Raw genomic sequence first — 15,985 nt, forward strand, 5'->3', positions numbered from 1 at the left:
CTACAACCTCTCCATAGCTAGGACCTTGCCTCTCCATACCTACCCCCCACTCTACTGTCAGACTTAGAACCACGACAACTAGCTCGTTGATCAACAGATAGTCATGGTTTCCTGACTATGGACATTGGATGTCGTTGATAACGGGATCACATCATTAGGAGAATGATGTGATGGACAAGACCCAATCCTAAGCATAGCACAAGATCGTGTAGTTCGTTTTGCTAGAGCTTTTCCTATGTCAAGTATCTCTTCCTTAGACCATGAGATCGTGTAACTCCCGGATAACGTAGGAGTGCTTTGGGTGTACCAAACGTCACAACGTAACTGGGTGACTAAAAGGGTGCACTACAGGTATCTCCGAAAGTGTCTGTTGGGTTGACACGGATCGAGACTGGGATTTGTCACTCCGTATAACGGAGAGGTATCACTGGGCCCACTCGGTAGTGCATCATCATAATGAGCTCAAAGTGACCAAGTGTCTGGTCATGGGATCATGCATTATGGTAAGAGTAAAGTGACTTTCCGGTAATGAAACTGAATGAGGTATTGGGATACCGACGATCGAGTCTCGGGCAAGTAACGTACCGATTGACAAAGGGAATTGAATACGGGGTTGATTGAATCCTCGACATCGTGGTTCATCCGATGAGATCATCGAGGAGCATGTGGGAGCCAATATGGGTATCCAGATCCCGCTGTTGGTTATTGACCAGAGAGCCGTCTCGGTCATGTCTGCGTGTCTCCCGAACCCGTAGGGTCTACACACTTAAGGTTCGGTGATGCTAGGGTTATTAGGAAGACTTGTATGTGATTACCGAATGTTGTTCGGAGTCCCGGATGAGATCCCGGACGTCACCTGGAGTTCCGGAATGGTCCGGAGGTAAAGATTTATATATGGGAAGTTGTCATACGGTCACCGGAAGGTTTCGGGGGCATATCGGTATTGTACCGGGGCCACCGGGAGGGCCACCTCTCTCGGTGGGCCTCATGGGCCATAGTGGGCAGGGAAACCAGCCCCTGGAGGGCTGGGCGCCCCCCCCCCTTGGGCCCTTGCGCCTAGGGTTGGGGGGAAACCCTAGTGGGGGCGCCCCCCTTGCTTGGGGGGCAAGCCCCCTCCCTGGCCGCCCCCCCCCCCCCTCTAGATATCATCTAGAGGGGGCCGGCCCCCTTCCCCCTTCCCCTATAAATAGAGGGGCGAGGGGAGGGCTGAACACCTGATCCAAGGCGCAGCCCCTCCCCTCCCCAACACCTCTCCTCCTCCGTTGAGTGCTTGGCGAAGCCCTGTCGGAGTACTGCCTCTCCATCAACACCACGCCGTCATGCTGCTGCTGAAGCCTTCTTCCTCAACCTCTCCTTCCCCCTTGCTGGATCAAGAAGGAGGAGACGTCATCCGCTCCGTACGTGTGTTGAACGCGGAGGTGCTGTCCGTTCGGCACTTGGTCATCGGTGATTTGAATCACGGCGAGTACGACTCCATCATCACCGTTCTCTTGAACGCTTCCGCACGCGATCTACAAAGTGGTATGTAGATGCAATCTCTCTCCCATGACTCGTTGCTTAGATGAACTCATAGATGGATCTTGGTAAAACCGTAGGAAAATTTTTAATTTTCTACAACGTTCCCCAACATATTCATCTTCAGCATATCAAACATATGCAGAGCATGCCTGCGGCAAACTTTGCCTCTTACATAAACAGGATAGAAAACATATTGATAACTCCATGCTTGTGACGAACCACAAGCAGAATCAACTCCACGCTCATATGCAAGAAAATACTAGTCCCACAAAGTCGTACTAAATCAGCGACAAATTAATATGGATCGGAGAGAGTAACAAGATTTGGCGAGTGCCTTAAAAAAATAAGCTTTTGGACCTCATATATAATTATTTTTTCTGAAAAAAAGATAAACTCTCGCCCTCTATATCAATTGATGCACATAGTCATAATCACACATACATGGGTAACCCAACATACAAAATTAATGGATCCATCGAAAAAATGTAACCGTTGGGCTGCTTGCTTGTAACAAGTTCGCAATGCACCTCCAAGTGGGACCGTGGAATCCGACTATGTGAGTTCGTTTTCACGTCTCAAGTTGTGCAAATCATTTGTAACATTTAAAGTGATTGCATCATTTGACATAGTTTTAATTGTGCGGGACAAAATTGCCCAACAAAGATACAAAGACATGGAAGTTTTCGAAGGCAAATTATTTAAACTAGAGCATTGATGGGAATTGTTAAAAGAGTGTGACAAGTGGAAGTTGATTGAGAAAGAATCCCCACCGAAGAAAGGTTCACTTATGAACATGGATGATGATGATGGCCCACGAAACTTGAACAAGCTCGATGGAGACAAGAAACAAGGGAGAAGATCAAGAGGGAACACGAGGCATCGAGCTTGCGGGACAAGATTGTTGGCGTGGAAGCACGATCACCTATGGGGCAGGGTTGCCCCTTTGTGATTCCGTGAGGAGACAATCACATTGCACAAAAGAGCAGAAAACAGCAGGGCAACGCGGCGATGGACTACTCTCTTTTACCCAGGTTCAGGCCGCTTTGCAGCGTAAACCCCTACTCCTGCTATGGTGGATTGATGTGGAGGAACACGAAGATGCAACGAGCTCAAGCTCGGCAACGGTGCCTTGGGGAGAGCAGCGTGCACGTACAGATGCTCATGGGTCAAAATGTTCGAACCCTTTTCTAGGTTGCCTCGCGCCTCCTTTTATAGCTTAAAGGCGACCACAGTGGCAAAACAATCATTATCATGTGATTAGATGGTTAACAGTGTTATCATATCTAACTCTGGCAGTTAGGACAAAGTGCATTAAATGCATTGCTAGGTGTCATGTTAAGGTTGAAGCCCGGTAAGCGTGTCGCGCCGCTTATCCATCTTCTCCTTCTTAGCGTGGCACGCCATCTGGACGGGTGTCAATAAAGCTAATCTCTACTCCAGCAGGCCACCACATACCTGACAAAATCCACCTAGCCACTTGAGAGCTTGACACCACATCGATTAGTGACTTCCGTCCGATAAGGTGGAGCGGTGGCGTCTTGGCGTGGGTCTGTCGGTACGAGACATGTCGGGCTCTTGTTTTATGGCCTTGGCAGCCCCGGGGACCTTGTCGGGGGTGACTTGGGCTCGGTCCCCAGGCGTAGCCTCGACCCTGCCGGGCTCGCCTGCCCGGCAAGGGAGGCTTTTCTAGGGAGTGTTCTTGGTCACCTTGATCTTCTTATTGCTCTCCTTGATCTCACGAAGAGCGGCTTCTCTTGCTCATCTTACAGCAAGCCTTGATACTAAATGTACGACTTGTCGTACGCCGGTGCATAAGTCAGGGTGGCGAACACACATGTTCGTCGCACCGACAAAGATAGATGCCATGGTGCAATAAAATGAGTTGATGTTGGCGAATACATTGAAGGCAAAGTAAGAGTTGGCCGAGAAGAAGGCACAAGAGAAGGAAGAGAAGTGGAAATTGCTCAAGGGCGAGGGGTTGCGCAAGGCGGCCATTGAGGAGAGAAGAGTCTTTGCCGATGAGACCAAAGCCATGGCCAAGCTTCTTACCGAGGAGAACAAGATCATGACACTGAACCGCAATGACATGGACAACATCACCAAAGGCCGGGTGTTTCGGTGTCGATGGTGTTTTCCCATCAGGAGTTGGAACCAGTGTCGTTGATGCTTTCGGTGCCGGAGTTGGAACAAGTGCCGGTGATGGACTAAGAGGCGGCGATGGCATCGATGGCGGTGGTGCAGAGTGAAGATCATGACAACGGGTGAAAAGTAACCAAGATGATGATGGACGTGGTCGTTGCTTTTGCATGAAGTCCGTTTACGTTTGTCGTAGAAAACTATGCTTTAAACAAGTTTTGCGGGTAAACCTAGAGATAGTTATAAGCAATTAATTGACTTGGCTTGAATTTGACAGAGATGTCATATGAATTACACACCATAACCATGCACTGAATACTCTTCTTCCCAACTTCCTGCCGCAATTCCATATCCATACCACCACAGTACAGCATCATGAATTGTGAAGCAGGAATCATTCCATTCAACATCGTATTCAAACCCGCACCAGTGGCTGCAGATCTTACATCGACACGCCTAAACGATCACGATTTTACCATCTGTATATGTACAACCAAAGAACCAAGACCAGCAGGCCATTCCTGGTCTGGAAGGCACTCCCCCTCCTATGGCATCTAACCTTTCGTCTACTGTTCTTGTGTCACTGTTACATTCATGCCCCAACGTATACACAGACATGGAGGTAGCATTCGGGGTTCTTCAGGTTGTTGGCCACCCAGAGGAACGGTATGTCCATGTCGAGCTCGATGCCTTGCACTCTCACCAGCTTCAGTTTGGTCTTCTTGGCCACATCTGTCTCTTGCAGACCCGCCGAAGCTGGTTTCTCGTCACGAGGAGTGCCTGGACTGGTATCTGAACCGTCGGGTTCTGAGCCTGGTGTCGTCGCCGCGGGTTCAGGATCGGCAGCTCTAGCTGTGGGCTTCGAGCTGAAGAACTCCGGTAGCAACGTCTCCAAGGCATGTTCCAAGGCGATGTAGCTTCTACCTGCAGAACAGAGCAAAGTGAACTATATGTCAAGAAGAAATACTGTTATCGCAACACCATAACCACCGTGAAACAAAGGGTGTGAGTGGAAGGCAGTTGTAAACATGTAGTTTGCACAGTTTCAGGGGTGAACTCTGATTACAGTCACACTTGTTTCTCGTTAAAGAGGAAATCTTAAACCCTTTACCCTGGCTTTCTCGAAAGATGTCGCAAAGCAGACAGTAAAATAGTACTAGCATAGATAGATAAATATCATCTCAAAATAAATGGATAAATAGAAGCTGCACCAATTTTCCAATGTAAGAAATGTACATGTGCATGCTTCTCAGTTTGGGGATAATCTCCAGACGACGGTAATACAAAATATTTAACATTTTTCTGAAAAGCACTACTACATAGTTGGTGATTACAACAAGCAAAATCCTTCCTCAATACATACTGGCATTCAAATGATAACATAAATGTTGGCAGCAGAGCTACGTACCTCCCTCCTTCCGGATCTCGAGTGGCCGATTTATATAGGATACACTTTCCCAGTCACTGACAGGAATCGCATCTTCTAAATACTCGAGGTCTTCTTGAACTCTGCGCACGTATAATCGAACAGGTACCCTGCCTAACCAGGTATTAATTGGATAGATCTATCAGAGCAGATGGTGATTTCTTAATGCGACACAAATTCATTTTTATCGTAGATGTCTCTTAATGTCATACGACTCCAATAATGTATAGGTCCATCATTGTATTACTTGAAAGTGTATGTGAAGTTCTACGAATGTGAAAAGCATGCATCAATTAACTAATATATAAAAAATGCCCAAACAAAAATAAAACAAAATTAAATTTGGTATGAAACTTTCAACTAATACAAAACTAAACAGTTCAATGACAGAAGAGCATACATGGTTTGACAGATCCAGGAGATTCAGGCTCATCAGAACCTTGTCGAGGCCCTAACGAGGAAGTCCGTACTAAGAAGTCCTCTTCAAACGGTCCAAGCTTAAGCTTGGTCGAGATATTCATATAACTATTCAAGTCACCTATAATAATAACAAATTAACACGCTGTAGTCAAAGCACGAAAGTTACAAGCATTGAGAGTGTATCGTCCACAAATGGTAGAAACTAGGTGTGCTTCATACAGAAAGGTTGTTTCTGGCAAGCATACCTTTCCTCACTGATTCCCACATAGCAAGTTGATCAGCCTGGGACATATTCATCACATTCTTACTGTTTCCAGTTATGATGAAGGCAGCCTGAAAAAGAGAAATTATTACACTATTGTTTGAGATTGGAAGAAAGAGTTGCCGGTTAAGGCTAGTTCTCAAAACGAACCTCTTTCAGGGAATTGTTGTAGTTCCACTTTACACTATCTTCACCTTCACATGGTGATAATATATCTGCAGGATACCCCCTAAAATGAACCTACAAATTTTATGCGTAAGTTGTGTGCATACGGCGAACAACTGGAGCAATTAACAGGGAAAACCACATGTAGAAATGGAATAGCAGATTCATGCAAATGACTCATGTTTTCAGAAAGACTAATTTTTCAAAAAATACAATCAAAAATGTACCTGTAAGAGTAGATGGTTATAAACTTAGTTTCTACTATTCGCACACTGATGGATGGCTGATTGCAATTATAAGCAAGGATTACAAAATGTGTGGTATGCATATAAATATTTTTGCACTCTAATTGGTAATTTATTGAACTTAAGTGCTGAGTTAAGTAACTAACTATATCCTGAGAACATTATGGCATATAAATCTCTAACAGTATTTCCAGCAGACTTAAATGTTAAGAAAAAAGGCATAAATGAACCTTCAACACCAGAAAAACACCTTGCAAATTAAACAAATCAGAAAAGAAAACGTGTCTAAACAGAAGTGCTAGAGGACACATAGGCTTACTGTTAGATTCCATGGCCTTTCTGGATCTGCACAGAGAAGGTCGAAAAGAACACCAATGGGTATATACCTAACAATGCGAACATAAAAAGGGCTGTCAGCAAATAAAAGCGACAGCAATGACATGGGTTCTCAAGATTTCATAAGGTGATAGACCATCATTAATATTAGTAGGAGATAACAAATGTTACCATTTCAGTGGCAGCCCTTTATACTCAAACCAAACAGTATCAACACCTGGTGGGAGCGAGCTGCTGAAATGAGCCTTTATAGTCGACACCAACAATGGAAAATACCCAACTCTTGGCCCTAAAGTCTGTTGTAGACAAAATAAAGGTCAACAAATGAAACAGATACCCCTGTGGAAAGGAAGATAAGCGCTTTGGCAGGAGTAAAAATAGCAGTAATGTAATGTATGTGCTGCACACAGAGGTGTCGTCTTATTTTGTTGCATCTGCGGATATAAGAAGAAAAGATGCCAACAAAAACGAGCAACAGTGATCTCACATGGCTATCAGCTTGGACTGCGAGCTAAAATAGATATAATAGATGGCCTCTTAGCAACAAAATCTCTGACCACATTTTTAGGAATATATCTAGTTAATAGAGATAAGATTATGTTGCACACCATACTTTTTGTCATCTCTAGATTACGTGGCAGGATTAAGATAAGACTGCATTATCAACCTAAAATAGATAGCAATGTGAAAGAGAACCACAAGAATTTCATACGGCAGCAAGTGAAATTTGTAAAAAAAAATTATCTCTTTTTTTTCAGCACACCAAACATATGGAGAGCATGCCTGCTGCCTGCAGCAAACTCAGCTTCTTACCCTAAACAGGATGTGGAGCATACTAGAAAAGACTCTGTAAGCAGAATCATCTCCATGCTCATATTATGCAAGAAAAAAGTACCAAGCTTTGATGAGGGTTTGCCTTAAAATCCAGGCTTTTGGAGCTCACGGGCAGGCCAGAAGACCTCGAGATCTTCCACCAAGGGTCTAAAATTCCCAGGAGAGCAAGCAATCTGAACTACTACATATCAGCAACCGTGATCCTAGCATCCAGAAATCAAGAATCGCGCGGCGCCGAGATTTGGGATTTCGGACGGCGGGCACAGTGGATGGGGGGTGGCAATGGCATGTTACCAGGAAGGGCGGGGGCGGTGGGAGCGCGGTGACGTCGGCGTCGTGGAGGTGGACCTGGAGCGGCACGGCGCCGCCCCAGACCAGCCGCGCCGCCTCCTCCGACCACGCCGCCGCCTCCTCGCCCCGCGGCGCCGCCGCCATTGCTCGCGCCGTCGGAGGACGGCGTATCGGTCCCGCGCGCGGTAGACTCAGCCGAGCTCGCCGCCGGCGATGCCTCCTCCCGCGCCGCCCCGCGAACCAATCCGCCTCGCCTCGGAAGTTCGGATGCTTTGCTTCTGCTCGCAGAGGGGATTCGATTTTTTCCCCTGAGCTGTTCTGGAGAGGGGATTCTGCCCCGCTTTGTTTTTTCTTCACGTCATCGCGGTGGATTTGATTCGATCTCCGCCGTCCGATTCACCCAACAATTCACCGACATCGTGGCCTCTCCTGGAATTTTCACTTATTCGGCTATGATCGATCGTTGTGAAGGTGCGGAGCTGAATTATGAATATCAGCAATTGCACATGACGCTGAAATTTGATAACATAAGACATGGCGTATGAAAGTTTAGGGTAATTGACCGAATAACAAGTAGTATGGTCAATTACCCTATCCATCCACATTTTTGGACTCTTGTATTGTGAATTACTTGTCGACGATTAAATGGTTAGATACTTGTTGCATGCTATTCGAGGTCCTAACATGGGGTATTTTAAATTGATTAACCGAACTCATCGTGCTATCATTTGGCATATGGAATTATGGGCTTGTCAATGCATGAGAATTCAAATACACATGCTGCATGTTGCTGACATTATACGAAGTTAAAGCAACTAAAATATTTTTGCATCGACTCTTGCACACAGTTAGATGTAGAATTAAAAAACTAGGGCTAACTGATAAATTATCCTCATTAACAGATCTAGCAACATTGTTAAAATATGAATTATTTGCATCTACATAAGTGAATTGTGTATTCATATTACCACGGTGTATTTGCAAATCCTTGGTGATGATCTCTTTGGGGCCACAACGATCATGATGGACCATTAGCACTTCGTCTCCAACTAGTTCCCCAAAAGTGTGTTCACACATAAACACGTGTCTGTGTACCTCCAAAGCTGAGTGCAGTATGCAAGCACACGTCACTGGAGGAGTCACGTCTGGAGCGTGGTACGCATGACATGTCGACTACATTTTTAGAGGACCTGACCCCCACACACTCGGGAGGGATCCCGCCAGGGAGTGTAGCGGCTATGGGCTGCCGTAGGTCAACCTGATCGCCCCTAAGGCCTCAAGGTTTGCTATCGTCGAACAGGAAGAAAAACGAGGGAGAGATAAACAATGTAAAGGTAAAAGTGATAGATTGGCTTGATGATTGTGTATTGCTCAATCCGTCGTCACCACTGATCTATATATGAGTCGGATGCACTTCCTATACACAAGGAAATGACTCAAAACTTTGTCCAACAAGTCAAAACCTCTAGCCTGTCTCAGAGAGAAAAACCTGCAACCTTCTATTAAGAGTTGAATATTGGTCGGACATTGGGTCAGACATGGGTCTGACATTCTGAGTGGTGTCCTACTGAGGGCTTCAACCTTCTGTTAAGAGTCGGGTATTGCTTGGCTATCGGTCGGAATGTATGGCCTTATTTTTTCAAGCTTCTGTCCTTGACGTTGCTTCGGGTCTCCATGTCGGCGGCATGCCACGAGCAAAGCTCAACACCGCTTATGGACCTCTGAAACACCATCAAATCGAAGTTACGGAAACCTTGTTGATGTTGTGGCCGAGATATTGTAGGTCGAAGACGGAAGATGCCAACGACAATATTCTAAGAAATTGGTTGTTTTCTCAAAGAAGAAGGCGGTGCAGAGGGCTAGACAACAATCCCAAATCCAGCCAGATAGATCAAGGGAGACATAACCTAACAAACTCAAAACTGGTCAGACGTCACCGGTCGAAGAACGAGCCAGATAACGAAAATATGAAACGACGTTATCCACTCCGCCATAAGTCACCTTCGATGACCACCCTTATATAACACAAAGATGCAACCACATCCCCCGCTCCATAAAAGAACGGTGACAAGACCCCCCCCCCCCCCACCCCACCCTCTATGCTGCCACGAGTTTTTTTTAACACAGTACAGACGCAAATGCTCATACAAACATAGATACTACCATCTCTATGCGTGCACGGACGCACACCCTATCCCTGTGAGCACCTCTAAAAGACTAAGCTGGCACATCATCTTAAGATTGACGACGTCACAGACGCCTTCGTAGTCGATGTGAAATGTCTCCTTCCACTGAACGCACATCGCCAGAAGGGCTGATATAAATCCAGAAAAATGCCAGCACCTCGCCGGTAGGCCTGAAATAAATCCAAAAAAACATGAGCACCAAAAAAACATGAGCACCAATGTTAAGTCTGAGACTTAAACTCTGATGGGCAAAGAATACCACAGAGTCAGGGAAGCATCATTCTTAGCCACCATTGCCACCACTAGGAATGAAATTCTAATCCAAAGAGACTTTAGACTTGACACAGCGCTGCAACGCATTTTGGATATACTCCCTCCGTCCCAAAATAAGTGTCTCAAGCTTAGTACAATTTTGTATTGAAGTTTAGTACAAATTTAAGGCACTTATTTTGAGACGCAGGTAGTATTTTTTTTTGCATGCATTCCAGTGGTGCCATTTTTTTTTCTTGCGATCTGCGCAAGTTTTTTCAGGCCCTCGGGACTACACCGCCTATTAGAAAGCATGACTGCAATGTCAGAGGTAGACGAGAGAAACAAAAATTGAAGAACATAATCATGCAACAGTCAACATTCAGTGGCCGTGAGCTGAGCCGCACGTCCAAAAATATGCTGCATTTACAGATAGAGAGAGATGCCCAGTTGCAGTCAAGTTTTACATCTGGAATTGCAAGGGCTGCAATTTCTTCCAAAGCGCAATCCCAAAATCAGTATGACAGACAGACCAGCTACACCAGCATTGTTTCTCAAAACAAGATTCCGAACAGTCGGCTCGCGGCGCCCTAGTGAACGATCTCATCTCGCCTTCAGATGAAAATTCTATCGGGTTCTTATCGTTGCAAGCACCGAGCTCAGCATTATCTTCCTTCCAGCAGACAATTTACAGGTCTGAACTTAACCGCACACGGCATCAACCATTGCCCTGCTTGAAGTAGTGCAAGATGCGTGCGGTCAAGATGTCGACCCACGCGTCCGGTACGCCTGGCAGGCACCAGTGCATGCAGTCCTGCCCCCAGACGGCCACCGCGTCCTTCTTCCCGAGCCAGATAGCTGGATGGGCGTCGGCGCGGAACTCGCTCATGTAGGTCAGGTTGAGCAGCTGGATATCCGTGCCGACTAGAGCTTCCCCGATCACTGAATTTACTAATCTCGCTTCCTTGTTGACTCCCCCAAACCTGGGATCGAACCAAGAATCCAGCTGCACAGGATTTTAGGGGGGTCATGACTAATTTTATTTTTTTGAGGAAAATGTCAGATCATGAAAAGCTTGGACCTAGAATGGTACCTCGTGTTCTTCGAGGAGCCTCTTAGACAAGCAACTGCCGTTGTGATCCCATTCGCCTCCCTCAAAGTGCCTGGGTGATTGTGTGCGCCACAGCTTCATTGTTGTACTTGGGACCTCCCTTTCGATGTACGAGCTCATACTTTTGAGGACTACCTTCAGTCCATCAAAGATGCTGAGTGGAGGCTCGATTGGTTTTCCTCCTCGGTAGAAAACAAGGGGAGTCTCTTTTGGGAATTTATCCGGACCCCACCTGATAATGAGAAACGTAGTCATGACTCATAACCAAACTACAAATATAGTTGCCACAAAATAGAAGGAATGTATAAGAGCAATACACATTGCCATGCTAGTTAACACAGGATTTTTATTTCACAATGGTACGTATACCCGGAAATTTAAAACAAATAACATTTCAACACTGAAAGGAAAAAAGGCATTTCCTAGACACAAACAGCCCAGTTTCCAAGTAGTTCCAACATAGAGAATATGCAGCGTTAGCACTTACTAAATATTATCTTACGAAACTCATGAAGAAACTCAGTACCCCTTGAACGAAATTAAAGTTTCACCCTATGTTAGCGTGCACACAGTAAGAAAACATCAAGTAAACACTTACCAGTGTCCAGTGTTGAAAATGAGCACGTCGTAGAACTCGGTGATATTTGCCCAATCATCAGCAGGAATGTCAACATCAACTCTGTAAGTTCCCGTTATTCCATCACTCTGAGGTTTGGAATTCTCTACAGGCTGCCACCTTTGTATCATTAGTTATCACCATGTGAGTTTTAAGATTTTATCATATAAACCATACAGTCCTGTTCGTGTACAAAAGCACAAATGCATGCAGTTTTGCAGTTGAAATGTCAGATGCTATCAGTTTAAGTTTAATAAGTATGAACTTTTAAATTACTGATACAAAATTCCACATTACTGAAGCTCATACATCACGAAAGTAACGGAACTGTCTATGCATTCCTAACATATGGATATGGGAAACAAAACACGCAGTAACAGTATGATATAAAATGCTAACATCTACAAAGAAATCATCAAAGTAAAGGATGTGGCAGACAACAGAATCATAAGGATGTTCCGATAGGTATATCTCAATTTCATAAAATTGACAAAGATGTATTCTTATGCATTAATATACTTCAGCATCTGGAAAATGCTCTTTCTTGCGTGGATCTGAGAGTAAAGAGCATGTGTTGCAACCTACAATAAAAACGAAAGAAATAGCACAAGAATTCACTGTTCGGCAGACAAAACTACAGAATTGTGCTCAGCAGCCAACCACTGCAGAGATTAAGCATGTAGCACCATGACGCCACTTGCTATGGAATAATTCCTGATTTCTCTTAAGAGAGCAGAACTACCGCCACAGTTAAGTCTGAGTCCCTCACACACCAATGATGATGAATCATGAAGCCAACCACAGATCTTCCAAACCAAATAACTAGAAGTGCAAGTCATCCAGATTTCTGGAGGGTAAAAGAAATGCATCACCCGAATTATCTTCCGAGAATATTTTAAAAGTACCGGTATTGCACACTCATGCTTGCGACATCCCCTGTCACACTAACTGTCCCTGATTATCAAAAATCCTCTCTTTTCTACATACAGATATCACAAACAAACCAAGCAAACTGAATTCTTATAAGCAGCCATGGACACATCTAGTTGTATCTATCTACAGTTCGTCCACCCTACTGAAAGAACACAAAGATGCATTCTAGCTGCCCGGATCGGCGGATCCTAAATGCCACTATCCTAAGCAAGATAGATGTACAGTTCATCCTAATCAAAGTTTCTTCTCAGATAAAGCATTGATCTTGTGTTGCAATCTACAAGAATCATGGAGCAGCAGTTAGCAGACATGGTGGTAGGACTCACGTGTACTTGGCGAGCAGCACGGCGCGGTGGTACGCGACGACGACATTGTCTCGGGGGAAGTAGCCGCCCCGCCACGCGCCGCGGCGCTTCCACTTGCGCGCGCCGCCGTCGCCGGACCGGAGCGCGCAGAGCAGCGCGACGACCAGGTTCTCCGACAGAGAGTCCCCCACGAACCCGATCCGGCGCCGCCTGGCCGCCGCGAGGAACGCGGCGGGATCGAGCCTCGGGACGGCGCCGCAGCGGGAGGGGGCCCAGGAGAGCGCGGCGACGCGGGGGCGGCCGTTGCGGAGGCAGTTCCAGGCGTTGCGGTGGAAGGGGCAGGAGTTGGTGTAGAGGGGAGGCGGCGGGGGGGACGGGGTCGGGACCCAGCGGCCGGCGGTGGCGTCGGAGGGGGCGGCGCCGCAGGGGATGGGGGGCTGTGGCGGGGGCGGGGGAGGGGAAGAGGAGAGGAAGAGGAGGACGGAGATGGTGAAGGTGACGGGGAGGAGGAGGAGCAGAGGTAGGCGGAGCCGCGGCATTGCGGGATGGGGGTCCGGCCGGCGATCCCCCGGCGGCGAGGCGGATGAGACGAGAGAGAGAAGGGAAAGAAACGATTTTTTTTTCTGTTCTTTTTCCCGGTGGGCAGAGCTTTTCCCTTTCTCAAAAAAATTGCTCGGATATACTCCCTTCTTCCTAAAATATAAGGTGTGCTTCACTTGTTCAGATCTTCATTTCATAATTTTAACTATGATTTTCGCTCATTGTTAGATTCAAATCTGCTACGATCAATGTAACACAATTGATGCGTCACATGTGTCAACCCAGAAATCACACTGACATAAGAGCATTTCTAGCGGACCCCGTATAATGTCGGCCCGCAAAACGCGTATACAGTTTGCGGAAAACGACTTTGTGGGGCGGCGCGGACGGCGGCAGAGTCAGACCTCGCAAAAACGGATCCGTAAAAAATGATATTCGCAGAATATTCTCTTTTACGGGTCGGCTACGCGGGGTCTGCTCGGCCGCAGCCCGCGTCGACCCGCAAACCGAAAACTCCCAATGAGTGAATTTGACAGCGATTTCGACAATTGAGTTCAAATTCAAACAACAAAACATAGTTTGCACGCAAATAAAAGCATAGTTTTGTACGACAAACGCAAAAGGACTTCATGCAAACACTAGTAAAAAAGGACATAATGTGAAGCTCATTAGTCCCGATTTGTAATTAAATCAGCACTAATGTGATCATTAGTGCCGGTTCCAACGGCTAGGTGGGCGCTGGTCATTAGTCCCGGTTCATGGCGAACCTCTATTCCCGGTTCGTGCCACGAACCGGGACTAAAGAGGTGGTGGCAGGCTGGTCTGCGGCCCCACCAACACCTTCAGTTCCGGTTCGTGACACGAACCGGGACTAGAGATATACCTTTAGTCCAGTTTGTAACCAACCGGGACTAAAGATGCCTCTATATAAACCCCTTCATCCAGCCCGAGCTCTCTATTCTTCCCTTTCCTTTCCTCTCCTCTTTGTTCTTCCCCTCTTCCTCGAGCTTATCACACATTTTGCCTAAATTTTGTCAAGATTTGAAGGCCCCCATTCATTCAAGTGATCACAAAGGTTAGCAATTTTGTCCTTTCATCTCTCATTGCTAGATTAGCTCTTGCAATGCTCTATATAGTGATTAATTTGTGAGTTTTAGTAATTTGGGAGGAATTACATGTGGTAGTTTATTCGAATTATATGCAATTTGAGCCCAAAATAACTCTTAGTTTGCATATGTAGGTGTGGTTTACTTAGTGCCTTTCCGTCTCTGTCCTAACCACCATAGATCGCCTGCACCGTCCCGTTGCTGGCACCACCTTATGGTGAGCCTCTTGTTCTTATATTTTTTATATAAAAAATCATGTTTTGTGTGATTTAGATATATAGTTACTTGTATAATTATCTTACCCATACGTTGTTTGTTATACATAGTGCCATGGTTTTGATATCTGTTCCCGTCGACCCTTGTCCGGTTTATGATTCAGATGTGGTATATTTTTTTCTATAACTATTTGTTGCATTTCGTGTTTATGAAAAATTATGCCCATCAAGTTGACATAGATATTTTTATCTAGGAGGTATGTGAACCAAAAAATTCAATTGACCATATTGTCGAGAGGTGAAATTTAGTTGAAAAATGGAAACGAGCATTTGAAAGAAAAAATTGAAAAGAATTGATGATGTGAAGATGGAATTGGAGTTGCATCTTGTCGATTTCGTCGATGATCACAAGATCAAGATGCAGAAAATGCGCTTGAAGATTAGAAAGATTAGAAAATATGCCATTGATAGTGAGGCTTGGTATCATTATGATGTTGGTGAAGAAAATATGCCCTAGATGCAATAATAAAGTTATTATTTATTTCCTCATATCATGATAAATGTTTATTATTCATGCTAGAATTGTATTAACCGGAAACATGATACATATGTGAATACATAGACAAACTAAGTGTCACTAGTATGCCTCTACTTGACTAGCTCGTTTATCAAAGATGGTTATGTTTCCTTGCCATGGACAAAAGAGTTGTCATTTGATTAACGGGGTCACGTCATTGAGAGAATGATGTGATTGACTTCACGCATTCCCCGTTAGCTTAGCACTTGATCGTTTAGTATGTTGCTATTGCTTTCTTCATGACTTATACATGTTCCTACAACTATGAGATTATGCAACTCTCGTTTACCGGAGGAACACTTTGTGTGCTACCAAACGTCACAAGGTAACTGGGTGATTATAAAGGAGCTCTACAGGTGTCTCCGAAGGTGCATGTTGGGTTGGCGTATTTCGAGATTAGGATTTGTCACTCCGATTGTCGGAGAGGTATCTCCGGGCCCTCTCGGTAATGCACATCACTATAAGCCTTGCAAGCAATGTAGCTAATGAGTTAGTTACGGAATGATGCATTACA

General features: G+C 45.5%; 2 protein-coding genes across 2 annotated transcripts; both read right to left on the minus strand.

Moving 5' to 3' along the window:
- Positions 1-3,961: 3,961 nt before the first annotated feature.
- On the minus strand, positions 3,962-7,985 carry LOC123135681 (autophagy protein 5). The gene is made up of 8 exons (XM_044554858.1): positions 7,637-7,985; positions 6,680-6,804; positions 6,492-6,558; positions 5,913-6,002; positions 5,746-5,833; positions 5,481-5,618; positions 5,063-5,194; positions 3,962-4,578 (listed from the first exon to the last, which is right to left on the minus strand). The coding sequence occupies exons 1-8, from the start codon at positions 7,775-7,777 to the stop codon at positions 4,247-4,249; spliced, it is 1,113 nt and encodes a 370-aa protein (XP_044410793.1). The 5' UTR covers positions 7,778-7,985; the 3' UTR covers positions 3,962-4,246.
- A 2,426-nt stretch (positions 7,986-10,411) lies between these two features.
- LOC123135683 (protein trichome birefringence-like 12) lies at positions 10,412-13,692 on the minus strand. Its single transcript, XM_044554860.1, has 4 exons — positions 13,055-13,692; positions 11,778-11,915; positions 11,162-11,411; positions 10,412-11,074 (listed from the first exon to the last, which is right to left on the minus strand). The coding sequence occupies exons 1-4, from the start codon at positions 13,570-13,572 to the stop codon at positions 10,787-10,789; spliced, it is 1,194 nt and encodes a 397-aa protein (XP_044410795.1). The 5' UTR covers positions 13,573-13,692; the 3' UTR covers positions 10,412-10,786.
- Positions 13,693-15,985: the final 2,293 nt, after the last annotated feature.

Source organism: Triticum aestivum, chromosome 6B (genome assembly GCF_018294505.1).
Source record: "Triticum aestivum cultivar Chinese Spring chromosome 6B, IWGSC CS RefSeq v2.1, whole genome shotgun sequence".
In the NCBI taxonomy this organism is placed as follows: domain Eukaryota; kingdom Viridiplantae; phylum Streptophyta; class Magnoliopsida; order Poales; family Poaceae; genus Triticum; species Triticum aestivum.